Source organism: Trichechus manatus, unplaced genomic scaffold (genome assembly GCF_000243295.1).
Source record: "Trichechus manatus latirostris isolate Lorelei unplaced genomic scaffold, TriManLat1.0 scaffold00162, whole genome shotgun sequence".
NCBI lineage: Eukaryota > Metazoa > Chordata > Mammalia > Sirenia > Trichechidae > Trichechus > Trichechus manatus.
The window spans coordinates 6,193,736-6,209,577 of record NW_004444098.1 but is presented as its reverse complement, the minus strand read 5'-3'; the positions used below and the strand labels follow the sequence as shown (position 1 = coordinate 6,209,577).

Genomic DNA, 15,842 nt, shown 5'->3' with positions numbered 1-15,842 from the left:
CATCATCACCCAAATAGAAACTCAGTGTCCTTTCAGCAATAACTCCCTATTTCCCCAGCCCCCAGGCCCCGGTAGCCACGAATCTGCTTCGATCTCTATGCATTTGCCTATTCTAGATCTTTCGTATAAGTGGGATCATACAACATTTGCCCTTTTGTGTCTGAGTTATTTCACTCTCTAGCTAAACTTTTAATGATGGAAAGTGTCCAGACTTATACAAAAGTAGAGAGAATGGTATAATGAAAGCCTCACAGACCCCTCACCTAGCTTCAACGATTAACAACATGTGGCCCGTCTTGTTTTGTCTCTTACCCACCCCCCATAGTCCATGTTCCTACTGCCTTATTTTGAAGCAAATCCCAGAGTCATACGTAATTCAGAAATATAGCCCCTAAAATTATGGACTCTTTTTAAGAACATAACTATAATACCCTTAGCACACTTAAACCAACCAACCAGCCAGTCAATTCTGACTCATGGTGACCCCATGTGTGTCAGAACTGTGCTCCACAGGGTTTTCAGTGGCTGATTTTTCAGAAGTAAATCACCAGACCTTTCTTTCAAGGTGCCTCTGGGTGAACTTGAAACACCAGCCTTTTGGTGAGCAGCCAAGCGTGTTAATGGTTTGCACCACCTAGGGACTCCAGCACATATAACAGTAATTCCTTGCTATCCTCATCTCCCCAGGGAATTTTCACATTTTCCAGATTTGTTTGAATCAAGATTCAAATGCAAATGTGCACGTTGCATTTGCTTGATATGTTTTTCAATATATACTTTTCCATTCTTCTTTCAACAAAGTCAATTTGTTGAAGAGACTAATTCGTTGTTCTGTAGAATTTTCCAGGAGCCCTGGTGGCACAGTGGTTAAGCACTTAGCTGCTAAACAAAAGGTCAGCAGTCTGAACCCACCAGCTGCTCCATGGAAGAAAGAGGTGGCAGTCTGCTTCCATGAAGATTACAGCCTTGGAAACCCTATGGGGGAAATTCTGCTCTGTCCTACAGGATTACTATGAGTTGGAATCGACTTGACGGCAGCGGGTTTGGTTTTTGGGTTTGGTAGCATTTCCCTCATAGTGGATTTTGCTGCTTGCATCTGCATGGTGCCATTTAACGTGTTCCCCTGTCTCCTGTTATGTAGACAAACTGGAGCAATTAGTTCCAGAGGCTTGATCTGATTCAAGCTTGATTTTTTTTTTCTTGGCAAGAATATTTTACAGGTGGGAGTGTTACTTCCATCAGGAGGCCATTACTGTTTGGTTATTTCTTTTGTGATGAGAATCTTCTCAGGGACTTCCAGCACTGTCAGCCTTCTGCATCCATTTATAACTTTTCCCATTAGTGGTTCATCTAAGGTTTTGTGTGTGTGTCTTCAGGATAAGTTACTGAAAGTAGGATTGCCAGATTAAAGGGCAAATGTATTTGTGGTATTGTTAGATAGTGTCAAATTCCCCTCTGTAGGGGCATTCTCAGAGTTCTCCAGAGAAACAGAAGAGAGAAGAGAGATAGACAGACAGACAAAAAAAAACCAAACCCGCTGCCATTGAGTAGATTGCAACTCACAGTGACCCTGTAGGACAGAGTAGCACTGCCACATAGGGTTTCTGAGGAGCAGCTAGTGGATTCGAAGTGCCACCCTGTTGGTTAGCAGCCTTAACGCTTAACTAGTGCACCACCAGGGCTCCAGATAGATAGATAGATAGATATTGATTTTAGGAACTGGCTCATGTGATTGTAGGGGCTGGCAAGTCTAAAATTTATAAGACAGGCAACAAGCTACAAACTCAGGTAGGATTTCTCTGGTATCATCTTGAGCTAGAATCCTTCTCCTTTGGGAAGCCTCAGCTTTTACTCTTAAGGCCTTCAACTGATTGGAGGAGGCCCATCTACATTGTCAGGGGTAATCTACTTTACTTAAAGTCAACTAGTTGTATAGATGTTAACCACATCTACAAAATACCTTCACAGCAACATCTAGACTAGTGTTTGACCAAACAGCTGGGCACCACAGCCCAGCCAAGCTGACAGATAAAATTCACTGTCACAAGGGTTGAACCATTTTTCATTCCCACCACCAAGAGATGAGTGTTTCCATTTCCCCAGCTTTGCCAACAGAATGCGTTGTCAAGCTTTTGAATTTTCGACAATCTGATAGGGGAGAAACAGTATCTTAGGGTAGTTCTGATTTGCATTTCTCTTGCTTCCCTTTATAGAAGTCCTCAGGGTATATATACGCTTTATGAAATACTTGCCAAAACTGTTTTTGAAAACACAACAAGGAGCAACACAGTGAGTAAGGAAAGTCTTCAGCAGAATTGGACTATTCTTTGCCAGTGGAAGATCTACTGGACCCTCCTGACCCAAAGTTTTGGAAGCTTGTTTTATAAAATTATTTTAATGTAACTTGTTACTAGTAGCCAGAGGCAAAGGAGGAAAAATCTGAACAATGATGCATGCAAATAGGTGATCCACGAGCCACACCAATTGGGTGTGAGGAGACTTTCCTCTCCAATTCTCACCTCATGATCTAGAATGTACCTGGCGTTAGATTCTGAGTTGTCCTGCAGTCAGGAAGCTCCTTTGACATTGCTGAAGCCTGAGTTTCCCATGCTTACCTAACACTGAAGCCCTTCTCCGCCATGTGCCTATAACATCCTTGAGCACTGACACAATGGTGAAAGACATTCTAGGCAAACACCACCCTGACCACCTTTTTACCTCATAAGTTGTCCATGTTGTGATGTCTATGCACCTGCAACCTGATTCTTTCGCACAGCTTTCACCACGACCACTGTTCTCATGTGGTAGCCACAGGGATGCTTTGAAAATATATCCTCTGCTGTGACCCGCCTATGACTGTCTCTCTCACTTAGAAAAAAATCCAGACTCTGGCTGACTGGACTCCCAGTCCCAACCTCATTTCCCACTGGTTTCCCCCTCATTCACCCACGCCAACCCCACTGGCCTCCCTGCTGGCTGGCTAGCATACCCGGCACCTTCCTGCCTTTCGCATGGGTACTTGTAGTTTCCTGTGCCCGGAACATTCTTTCCCCCAAATTCCTGCATGCCTGTTCCCTCCCTTCCCGTAGGTCTCTGGTCAAATGACATTTTGCCAAGATTCTTGCTTAACCACCCTATCTAAAAAAGCCCTCTTTATCATACTCTGTCCCCTACTCCGTTTTCCTTAAAACATCTATCGCCACCAGACCTAATAGATTATTACTATTTTTTAAATAGATTTTATTTTTTAGAGTAGTTTTAGGTTTATAGAAAAATTGTACAGAAAGTAGAGTTCCCATATATCCCCTCTCCCCACTGCATACCGTTTCTTCTGTTATTAACACCTTGCGTTCCTGAGGTACATTTGTTAGAGTTGATGAACCAGTATTGATACATTATTATTAACTAGAGTCCATAGTTGACATTAAGGTTCACTCTTTGTGCTGTAGAGTCCTGTACGTTTTGACAAATGCATAAGGTCATATGTGTTCACCATTATAGTATCATGCAGAAGAGTTCCACTGCCCTAAAATTGCCCTGGGCTCCCCCTATTCATCCCTCTTTTGCCCTTTTGTTTCCCGCCCTCTCCTCAGGACCCCTGGGCTATGAGGCTCTCAGGAGGTCTCTGTAGATCAGCCTCGTAGCCTTCTTACCAGCCAGTGCGCCTCAAGGTGCGTAGACACCACACCATAGACAACTTATAAGGTAAAACGGCGGTCAGGGTGGTGTTTGCCTAGAATGCTGGAAGTGGTTTGAGTTGTATGAAACGTACCTTGCACATGTGAAAACATATGGACCAAGCTTGCCTAGCTTCTGCAGGGGTGTGATGGACAGCACACTCAGCAGTGTACATACGTAGTAGGAAGAAGCGCTGCGCAGACTGTGGTCAGATCCAAGTTTTCGAGTTGGGAGAGGTGAGATTGGATCCCAGCCATGCCAGGTATGAGCTTGTGATCTTGGGCTCCTTAGTTAGTCTCTCTGAGCCTCCATTTATTCGTTATAAAGCCTAAGATAATTATATTTATCTCTAAGGTGGCTGAGAGGATTAAATGAAATGACAAACGTAAAACACGTAGCAAGACCCAGTCACCTGGTAGGTACTTGATAAATTTAGCTATTTTTATATAATAGTTCCTGATGGTATGTCAGAGATACCTAGAGCTTTGAGATCATGTTATATCATGACTTTTACACTTAAAAAATAAAACAGATTTATTGAGATATAATTCACTTACCACGCAATTCACCCATATCAAGTGTACAATTCAGTGGTCTGTACGTATTCCCAGATACATGCAACCATCACCACAGTCAATTTTAGAACATTTCCATCACTTAAAAAAGAAGCGCCACACCCTTTAACTATCACTCCCCCCAGTCGCTCATCCCCCAGTGCCCTAAACTAAAACCAAACCCACTGCCCTCCAGTCAATTCCAACTCCTAGTGACCCAATAGGACAGAGTAGAACTGCCCCATAGGGTTTCCAAGGAGCGGCTGGTGGATTCGAACTGCCGACCTTTTGGTTAACAGCCATAGTTCTTAACCACTGGGCCACCAGGCAACCACTAATCTACTTCGTGTCTCTATAGATTCCCTTATTCTAGACATTTCTTCTGTGGCCTTTTGTTATTGACTACTTTCACTCAGCATAATGTTTTCAAGGTTCAAGCATGCTGTAACATGAATCAGTTTTTCATTCTTTTTTATGGCTGAATAGCATTCCATTGTATGGATAGACCACAGTGTGTTTATCCATTCATCAGTTGATTGACATTTGCCTTGTTTCTACCCTTTGGCTATTATAAACAATGCTGCTATAAACATCCATTTGCTACTTTTTTAACAGTGGAATCTTTTTCACTGTTGCTCCCTATAAACAACAACTTATATGGAACTGGAATACATAAGACTGAGCAAAGGGGAGCTACTTGTTGAAGTAGGGGTGAGGGTTTCTGAGCCTCCTTAGCTACTCCTGCCTCCCCACTCCGGGACACACTGCCAACAGGAGGAAAACAACCGCTCAAGTCCAGTCTTCTTATTTTTTCAAATGAGACTTAACTCTTCTTCAAGGTCTCAGAGCCACATGCAGCAGAGCTATGAGCAGTAGCCAGGCCCCTTGCCTCGTGGTCGAGTTTCCATTCTCACGCCTGCTCTGCAGTGTCTGCTGATGGACTCAATTCCAGGGACTGCTGAGCCCGCTCCTGTCGGAAATCAGGCCTTGTTTTCCTTTGTGTGGCAGCCATTCCCATCCTATGACACAGTGCCTTGAGAGGCTGCTGGGTCCCTTCCAAGATTTCCTGATGGCCACACCGTCAGGATTTATAGCTCCTAAAAGCTGTAAGTAAATCATAACGTTTAAGTATAAAACCAAGCTGACATGGTTAGAGTCTCATACTGCAGCCTTAACAATAGGTGTGTGTCTATAACCTATATGGATATTCGATTAGCATTTATTTTCAGGCACTTGAAAAAAAAATTTAATGTGGTAGAGCTTCGTTGCTCTATGTGGGTATTAATGCAGTGTGATGATTTATTTGCTGTACCTCTGATTTCAGAGAAGCAGGTAGATCCGGTTAGCAGAGGTGCTAGAGAGCAATCTGATTTTCCTGGCTTCCGACTTCCTGTCTGGAAATGGGATAATAACCCTTTTCGACAGACTTCATCGTACTCGGTGTGTTGTGATTCATGAAATTAAAAATACACGTATTGGAAAGCCCTTTATCAGAAGATGAATACAAGGAGACGTTGTTACGTAAATGAGTCTAGATTTTCCATGTGAGAAACGTTGGGCCGCTTTGTTGGCAGATTTAGTGCTGTGAGATGTATGGCCTTGTATTTCTGCCTTGCGCCAGAGACTCTTCATTCTCCGTTCTGCATAGAGCATCTAAAATGGAAAAACATATGGGCTTTCCTTGTGCTTTGTGTATTCTGCCATCACGTGTCTTGGCGTTTCTGGTATCCCTGTAAGATGAACAGCACTCTACAAGGGCCTCTCTCCCAGCCTACACTCCCCAACTGGAGATGGAGTGGAGAAGTTTCATCTCTGTTTCTGGTGTTACTTTGTCCGTGAACAATTTAGTGCAGAAATGGTTCTCTATTACAAGTCTTTCTACTGTCGAGTCACAGGATATTTAGAAATGTGTATAGAACATGTGAGTTTAGTTGGTGTTGTTAGCTGCCATCAAGTCGGCCCCTGTCTCGTGATGACCCCATGTGCAATGGAATTGGACCGTTGTGATCCATAGCGTTTTCACTGGCTGATTTTCAGAAGTAGGTCGCTAGGCCTTTCTTCCTAGTCCGTCTTAGTCTGGAAGCTCCACTAAAACCTATTCAGCATCCTAGCAACATGCAAGCCTCCACTGACAGACGGGTGGTGGCTGCACATAAGGTGCATTGGCTGGGAATTGAACCCGGGTCTCCCACAAGGAAGGCAGAAATTCTACCACTGAGCCACCACCGCCCTGTCAGTTTAATTATAACAGTTATATGGCATCCATCAGCTAATAATTAGTGTGAAAATAGGCTCCAGCCTAGTGGTTCTAGGACCTGGTTGATGAATTAACAAATCTCCCAGTTCTATCTGTAAGGGGACCCGGGGCACTGTATTTTTTTTAACTTCACAGATGGTTCTGGTGGTCAGCTGGGTTTGGGAACCCCATCCTAAGCCTGGTACCTTCATGAAATCACCAAGACTCCTGGGTGTTGAGACTTCTCCAGGTCACACAGTTAGTTTTCATCAGAGCTAAGACCCGACTTCTGGGTCCATTCCCTTTCCATTATACCCGTTGGCTATATAGCACGCCCTGCGTAACATTGTGGGTCAGAAAGTAAAAGATACACCTCTCGTGGGTATCGCAGTTGACTTGTAGGCCTGTGTAAGGCCACAGCAGTGAGTGATAAAGCCAGTCATTGGTGGAAGTAGGGCTGGTTTTGAGGGACAATATAAAAGAGTTTTGAAAATGTATAAAGGATTAATATTCCTACTCTGCCACTGTCCCTGTCCTTGCTGTGGCTACCACTACCACTTTCTAATAGCCACCAAGTGCCATCGCTATGCTAAGAGCATTTTATATGTGATGGTGAAATCCCATGATGTCCCTCCAGGCGATACGAAGTGTTAAAGCTTACCACCCTGCGTTTTCAGATGAACGGTTTCGTGAAGGTGCCAACGCTGGGCTTTCATGAGAGCAGAGAGAAAGGAAAAAAAGGTGTCCACATCCCAGACTTTTCTTCTTTCTCTCTTAACTTTCTGCATCAAACACTCTTATGCTTAAAAATACATGTACTTAAAAAAATTATTTATTTTTGTTGTTGAGAATAGACACAGCAGAACATACACCAATTCAACAGTTCTTACGTGTACAATTCAGTGACATTGATTACATTCTTCAAGTTGTGCAGCCATTCTCACTCTCCTTTTCCAAGTTAATACACGTACTTTTTGATAAAAATTTGTAAGAATTCTGCTTTGTAGGAACAATCAAGGAAATGTGTGTCTTAGAAACTTATGACTCTGTACACTTGAGCCATTCTGGGCATGCTCAGGAGAGCAGGTGGTACTGGGATTTAGGGGTGTTACCACTTGATGTTTGGGGTCCGATGGTGCGCTCATATCCACTGTCTGCATGAAAGTGCTCAGGACACTTTCCATAAATATTTTATTTCTACCTGATGAGCAACAGCCATGCTGTCTGACTCTAGTGCCCTTATTCCCAAGGAGTGAATGGGTTCCTGCTGCTTGTTTTATTTGCCCTTCTGTTTCAAGGGTGCCGATTGTTCAAATACCTCTCGTGCCGAGTTTTGTTGTGAGTTGTGATATATGCCGCAGGGAATTTGTTAATGATAGTAAAGGATGGGAGTTGGTAAATCATTGACTTTTCCTACCGTGAGTGAGTAGATTCGGCATTACCCTGATAATAACAACCACCACAAGCATTACACGCCTGGCATCCTGCCCAGTGAGCCCTTCCCTTGCATTTCCTCATTAAGTCTCTTACCCACCCTAGAAGAGAAGTATATTTAGTACCTCCGTTTACACATAAGGAAACAGGTGTAAAGAGGTGGAGTGTCCTGCCCAAGGTCCCGTGGCTAGTGAACGGTAGTGCTGGAATGTGGTGAATGCTGCTGGTATGCCGGGATGTTTTTGTGAGCGGAAAGTAGAGGACTTTGGGCTGGTAGTGAAGGATCCAGGTTTTCAGGATAACATGGGGAAAACATTTAGAACCAGAACCTATGTAACGGTGGATCTAGAATCTGGGAACATAAGCTAATTACTTTCCATAAGTGGAGTTTGTTCCATTTCTAGAGCAAAGTGTTCCAACTTCTTTAGCCCTGAGGGCTACCAGCACTCAAGATTTAGATGTGATTTGAAAGAGGATAGGCTACAGAAGACTGTCTGCTCTTTGGGACCAGAGCCAAGTCTTGTTTTATACAGTGTTCTGCCCCTACCACCCAGAACCAGGCCTGGCACGCACAAGTATTTAATAGATGCATGGATGTTTGGGTGGACGGAAGGACAGACGTTTGAATGGATGGTTGGGTATTTGAATGGATGGAAGGAAGGAAGGATGGGTGGATGGATATTTAGAAGGATAAATACATTCATGCATGGATGGATGGACGGATGGATGGATGGAAGGATATTTGGACGGATAGATGTTTGGAGAGATGCGTTGATGGATGCATGGATGAATGAAAGTAAGGAAGGAAGGACGAATGATTGATGGATAGGTGGATGAATGGATAGCTAGATTGATGGATGGATGGGGATAGGGAAGGAAGGATGGATAGATGCATGGATAGATAGATATTTGAATGGAAGGAAAAATTTGAGGTGGGTAAGAGAGAGAGTAATAAATTAGAACCAGAATGAAATAAGAGATGCATAGAGAAGACATAGAATTTTCCAACTTTTGCTAAAGACAGCATTATTGAAAGTTCATTACTTTCTGCTGTTTCCCATATATTCTTCTTGCACATAGGTCTCATTTGTATGTTTATTTAGTATACATTTTTGACCACTAACCTAGATCCTGGGGATAAATAAGACGCAGTCCTGCTCCCAGGGAGTTTATAGTCTTGGGAAATTACTCAAGCCAATTACCTCGTTGGTTTATCATTAGTAGAGAACATGGGCGTCCCACATGGAGTATTCTCACCTGCAAAAGAGTCTCATGAGCAAAGGAAGTCGTCCACCCAGCAGAGTCTCATTTCTTTGCATTTACCACAAGGAAGGAAAGTTTTATGGGGATCTTTATTTCTCTTTGTCAAAACATTGTTTTTAATGGTCTCCTTACCTTTCTGTGAAGCTTTTTTGGCTTGTTTTATGGAATGTTAGGATCTCATGTGGAATGACTCTTGTTTTTCTCTCTTAACCAGGATTGACCGTAAGATGTCAAGTGCTCACACCAACTATAAGCTGGATGAGGCACAGGCCATCATGAATGAGCTCCGGACCATCAAGAAAGCCATTTGTACAGGCGAGAAGGAGAGGCGGGACCTGATGCAGGTGAGAGGCGAGGATGCGGCCGCTCCTCAGAGCCACTGTTTAGTCGTCTGGCTTGTCTAGCTTTCTTTTATATTTTATATATATGTTATTTTCATATGTTTTTATTATCTCTGTATATACGTGAAAGAGCCCTGAATGGTGCAAACGGTTAAGAGCTTGACTGCTAACTGAAAGTTCGGCAGTTTGAACCCACACGGTGGCTCCACAGGAGAAGGACCTGGCAATCTGCTCCTATAAAAATTACAGCCAAGAAAACCCTATAGGACAGTTCTATTCTGTCACATGGGGTTGCTATGAGTTAGAGTCAACTCGACGCACACAACAACAACAAACAGCAACCCAACATATATATATGTAAAATATGTTTTTAAATAGGTGTATTAGCTTCCTAGGGTTGCCATAACAAAGAATCGCAAACCAGATGGCTTAGAACAATGGGAATATAGTCTCTCACATTTCTAGGGGCCAGAAGTCCAAAGTCAAGGTGTCAGCAGGGCCATGCTCTTGCCAAAGGCTCTAAGGAAGAATCCTTCCTTGCTTTTCTAGCTTCTGGTGGTTGCTGGCAATCCTGGCGTTCTCTGGCTTGTAGGCATATCACTCCTTTCTCTGCCTCCGTTTTCACATGGCCGCCTCCTTGTGTCTCTTGTCTCAATTTATTCTTCTTACAAGGGCACCCGTCACTGGATTGAGGGCCTACCCTAATCCAGTATGGCCACATCTTGATTACTTCTGCAAGGGCCCTATTTCTAAATAAGGTCATATTTACAGTTGCTGGAGGTTAGAACCTAAGCATATCTTTTTGGGAGACACAATTCAACCCACAGCAATAGATAATACATTCACATTGTTCAACCATCAAAATAATGGAAAAAGTGTGTGATAAGAAGTCTTGCTATCACCCGGTTCTAACTACTTTGATTGATTGATTGAGTACTGTCTTGGTCATCTAGTGCTGCTCTAACAAATACCACGAGTGGATGACTTTAACAAAGAGAAGTTTATTCTGTCACAGCCCAGTAGGCTACAAGTTCAAATTCAGGGCGTCAGCTCCAGGGGAAGGCTTTCTCCGTTAGCTCTCGGGGAAGGTCCTTGGGATGCATCAGTCTTCCTTTGGTCTGGGAGCTTCTCTGCGCAGGAACCTCAGGTCCAAAGGACGCACTCTGCTCCTGGCACTGCTTTCTTCCTTGGTGGTATGACGTTCCCATGTGTCTCTACTCATTTCTGTCTTTTATATCTCAAAAGAGATTGGATTAAGTCACTATCTAATCTTGTAAACCTCTTCAGTATAACTGCCGCTAATCCATCTTATTACATCATAGCGATAGGATTTACAACACATAGGGAAATCACATCAGATGACAAAATGGTACACAGTCATACAACACTGGGAATCATGACCTAGCCAAGTTAACAGATATTTTGGGGGGACACAATTCAATCCATGACAAGTACACTTCCCATGTTTGTGCAGACACAGAAATAGGAGTGTGCGTTCAGCTGCCCTCCCACACAGCTTGGGACTCTGCACACTGTTCTACACTTGCTCACTCATGTGACCATACTGTCCCCTTCCTTTTCCCATATGTGTACACAAGGAGCCGCTTCATTCCTTTGATGTGGCTGCCTGGTGTTCCACCTTGTGGATGTTTTAAATTACATAGCTGGGAATATTGAGCTTTTGCAATTTTGCAAGTGAGCACATGCTGGTCTTTCTGCTTGATGTTGGAATGCATTCGGGTGTTTTGGTGATGGGTTTTCTTTTTGCCTCTCCGCACAAAGTGAATCCCTGGTGCCTGGAAGGCCTGCGTCTAGATTCTGTAGAATGTACAACATGCCTGCTCAGACTCAGAGGCCAAATGAGATAGGTGCACAAATAATGACTGGGTCTGGTGGTGGTTCCTGAAGCGAAGGCAGTGGGCTACTTGCTTCAGGTCCCTTGGTGCTTGTTAAAAATGTAGATTACAAAGCTCTACTCCAGGCCTACTGAATTAGAACCTTGGAAGACGGAAGCCAGAAATCTGTACGTACGAATAGCCTCTCCAGGTCATGATAAGTCAATGATGAATTATTAGGTGTTCTTGGAGCAATGGTGACAACAGAAGAGCTGCCATTTCTGAGGCCTCTGTGAAGGCAGCAGTTGGACATCTACTCTCCATATAAGGCAAGCCCAAGCTCTGATGTGGACCAGGGTCTTTCCTGGTGGGGACACAGAGGTGTCATCCTAGGCAGTCAAGAAGGGTGCCTTGCCCTGGCCTCTCTAAGGCCACAATGTACAGGGCTGGGGTAAGCCACCCTGTTGCCTTGCTTGGGTTCCCACCAGGGATGCAGGAGATAGAATTTCTGGAAGAAGCTTCATGCCCCAGCATCTTCTTTGAAGTCTCTAAGTCCGAGAAGCTCCAGGGAGAGGCACAGGCAAAGTCCTCTTCCATTAAAATTAAATAATTCCTTTTGTCTTTCTTATCCTAACTCGACACTATTGACCCATGATAAGAAGACTACAGCCATGTAGTCTAGAGCCAGCTACACGGGTCATCCTGCGCCTGGCTGCTCTGATTCTTGTGTTTGCAGTAATGTCTACTGATAAGGACTATATTCAAAAGTCTGAAGAAATGGTAGAAAACCTGATTTCTGTTTAACTTCTACACCAAAGTGTTCCAGTGCCAGAATACATACTTTAATTTTTCACAAACTGACATCTTATGGGAGTCCTTGGGTAGTACAGATGGTTGACGCGCTTGGCTGCTAACCAAACGGTTGGTGGTTCAAGTCTACCCAGGGGCACCTTGGAAGAAAGGCCTGCTGATCTACTTCTGAAAAATCAGCCACTGAAAACCCCATGGAGCATAGTTCTACCCTGACACACATGGGGTCACCATGAGTTGGAATTGACTCCACGGCAACTGGTTGAACACTCATATGAGATTACTTTTGACCATGTAGAATTGTGACTAAAAAATCAGGTTATAAAACTATGTAAACATCATCTGAGAGATGTTTTCATCTTCTGTGTGGTTTATCTATTGAGATCTTGAGCAAGCATTAATCTTTTTCAGACTTATTCACTGATAGAAAGTTTCGTATTGAATTGCTCATGTTTTTCTTTAGGAAATATGAAGGTTTAAAAAGTAGTGAAAATGGTCCCACAGTTGTTCTCTATATATAGAGTCCCATGTTGCCGGGATGACTCAGTCACTATCTGATTTAAATGACTAAGAATCTTCTTAAAGGTGCAAGTGGTAAAAAAAACAAAACAAAACATTTCTTTTGAATCTGATGAGAATGGGGGCCAGAGTGGGACAATTCTCTCATAATCAAGTAGCACACCTAGAAGCAAAGCAGAAAGGCCGCTTCTGAGGGGAAGATCAGCACCAACATCTCTGTTCAAATCACTTGTCTCATTCTATTCCAGAGCCTGGCTAAGCTTACCGATGGCTTCAAGAATAGCTGCTCTCTTACCGACTCTCTACAAGATTTCCCTCCCAATCCGGGCACGCTTGGCGATTCCTGTTTACCTCAACAGTTCTGTGATGCTGGGTCTCAGACCGACATCATCGGAGAGGTATATTTACCCGAGGAGAAGAGACGCGGGTGCCGAGAGAAGAGGGTGGCTTTTGTGTTGCCATCATTCATTTTGTTTAATTTTCCATTTTCATGTTAGCATTATTTTGGCTTTTGTGCAGTTCCGTTTGAAGAGAAAATAAACTGTCTCACATCAGCTAAGAAGGCTCAATGACGTGGGAGGCAATTGAATTGCTTAGTGCCTCTAACCTTGTGATTTGGATTCTTACAAATGGCAAAATCTTTTTGATACTTGAGTTTAAATGGTTTCTTGACAGACATATGACTCTTTTGAGTACAGGTCAACAAACTGTTTCTATAAAGGGCCAGATAGTAAATATTTTTGGCTTTGTGGGCCATGTGGCCTCTGTCGCTACTACTCAGTAGTGCAAAAGCAGCCACAGATGATACGTAAATGAATGGCTGTGGCTGTGTGCCAATAAAACTTTATTTACAAAAACAAGTGGTCCAGCCCGTGCAGAGTTGGCTGGCTTCAACCAGTGATTCCTAAAGGCTTTTTGTAGCTGAGCCATCCTTGGATTATTCTTGAATGCGGTTTCTTATTCCTCTAACAGAATGTCAGGAAATTGAATTAAAATTAATTTTGTGTGAGACTTGGAAGAATATTATAATGTCCCTTTTGTTAATTCGTGAAGCCTTGAGTTAGCCAAAAAAACAAGGTTGGCAATCACTGTTTGAAGTAGGGTGGTGAATATTTAAAGACACTGCTATTGTAATGTCGGTGAGAGGACTTTCATGTTAATTTGCTACCACATGGAAAAGCAGTTTGGACTGCTTTTCTTTTTGAGCTTATTAAGTAAAGATGAGGTATCAGTGGAATGCAAAAGACAGAAAAAAAGATGGAAAATTCAGGGTTTTAAATAATTAGCTCATATCTTAAAGTTTTGGCAGATAGTGCCTCTTTGGGGTGTATAATATAATAAATAATGACTCTTTATGTCTTGAATTTTCTGGAACAGTCCCAATTTCAGTTTTCCCCTCATTGTTCTCAAAAGTACACTTGTGACCATGTGTCTTCTTTGGTTTAAAGAATATGGTCACCATCTGTAACACCCAGAGAAGAATCTCTCAGTCAGAAATACCCAGTCTTTTGCCTAAAGATTTCAGAGCAAGGGAAGCAAAGAAGTACAAGACTCACTGAATTCCTTGAGTAATTCATTGCTTATCATAAGATTAAGGTCCCTGGGTAGCGCAAACAATTTGTGCTCAACTACTAACCTAAAGGTTGGCAGTTGGAACCCACCACCCAGTGGCACCACAGAAGAAAGGTCTGGTGATCTGCTTCTATAAAGATTACAACCAAGAAAACCCTATGGAGCAGTTCTACTCTGTAACACATGGGATCACCATGAGTCGGAATGGACTTGATGGCATCTAGGGTTTTTTGGGGGACTTATCGTAAGATTAGAATAGGATTGAGATACTCTTAACTAGTTTTTGAGAAACAGGTAAGCTGGAAGGCTCTCTAAGGATTTAGGTAGGACGTTCTAAAAATGTCCGGTGGGCAGTGGCTGCTTATGATGCTGTAATAATGCTAGCAGTACATTAGCATTGCTTACAAGCCCCTGCAGTGTACTGGGGCTGGTACTGGGTTGGCAGCTTTCTGGCTGCTAACAAAATTTAAATAGTTTTTCCTGTCCCTGTTTTAGAGATTAAGAAACCAAGGTGTCAGGTTACCTAATATCAGATAGCTAGGGAAAGGCAGATCTGGATTTGAATCTACTTCTCCAACCTCTAAACCCTGTATTTTCTACTCCATTTTGTTATTGTAGAAAAATGTAGCAAAGGCTACAACTTAGCGTATTAGTTAGCTATTACTGCATAACGAATTATCTTCAAAATCTAGTAGCTTAATATAATACACCTTTGTTATCTCACATTGTTACGGGTCAGGAGTCTGAGCTAGCTCCCCTGCTTCAGGGTCTCTCACGAGGCTACAGTGAAGGTGCCAGGGCTGAGGTCTCATCCAAAGGCTTGACTGAGGAAGGATCCACTCCCAAACTCACATGATTGTGGTCAGGATTCAGTTCCTCACAGGTTGTTAGACTGAGGGCCTCAGTTCCTTGCCATGTGGACGTCTCCAGCATGGCAGCTTGCTACATCAAAGCTTGCAAGCTGAGAAGACAATAGTCTGGTAGCAAGATGGGAGTCCCAGTCTTTTGTAACCTACTCATGGCAATGACTTCCCATCACCTTTGCTGTATTCCCTTGGTTAAAGTCAAGTCAGTAGGCCCAGCCCACTCTCGAGTGGATTGTACAATACCAGGTCTGGTTTGCCTGTCACACTTGGTTAATGCTTTGAGTGAGTTTAGTGAATAGGTGTTCGTGTATATCAGACATACTTTTTGAGACCAGGGATTTGCAACCACAGATTTGTAAGCAATACAGGCAAACCTTGGAATTTAGCAGTTGAGGGTACATGATGTCGGCGTGTGAGGCAAGAGCCTATTGGATGGTTCTGGCTGTAGGTTTCTTCTTTTTTGACCAAGACATCCATTTTATTCTCAAAGAAGAGTGTAAAAACAAAGCTTAGACGTCTATGCTTAGAAGTGTATTGGGCTTGATGAAGTTGATTGAGGGGTCTCTAGTAAAGAGAGGGATGAGGTGACAAGTAGCTCATCCCCACCGCAGATAGTTTCCAGAAGGTGATGCAGCAGCCTAAATATGTTTCTGCCAAGGAGATTGTGGAGGAGGATGTCAGCTGAAACTGTGTAAATGTATAGGACTGTGGCTCATCTCAGTGGGGAATGTTCA

General features: G+C 43.2%; 1 protein-coding gene across 1 annotated transcript in view; it reads left to right on the top strand.

Moving 5' to 3' along the window:
* Positions 1–15,842, top strand: part of WWC3 (WWC family member 3) — a 128,624-nt gene that overhangs the window by 64,169 nt on the left and 48,613 nt on the right. Inside the window, exons 6-7 of the mRNA XM_023740717.1 lie at positions 9,380–9,509; positions 12,919–13,068. Coding sequence (XP_023596485.1) covers positions 9,380–9,509; positions 12,919–13,068 — 280 coding nt within the window. The remainder of the gene's footprint in view (positions 1–9,379; positions 9,510–12,918; positions 13,069–15,842) is intronic.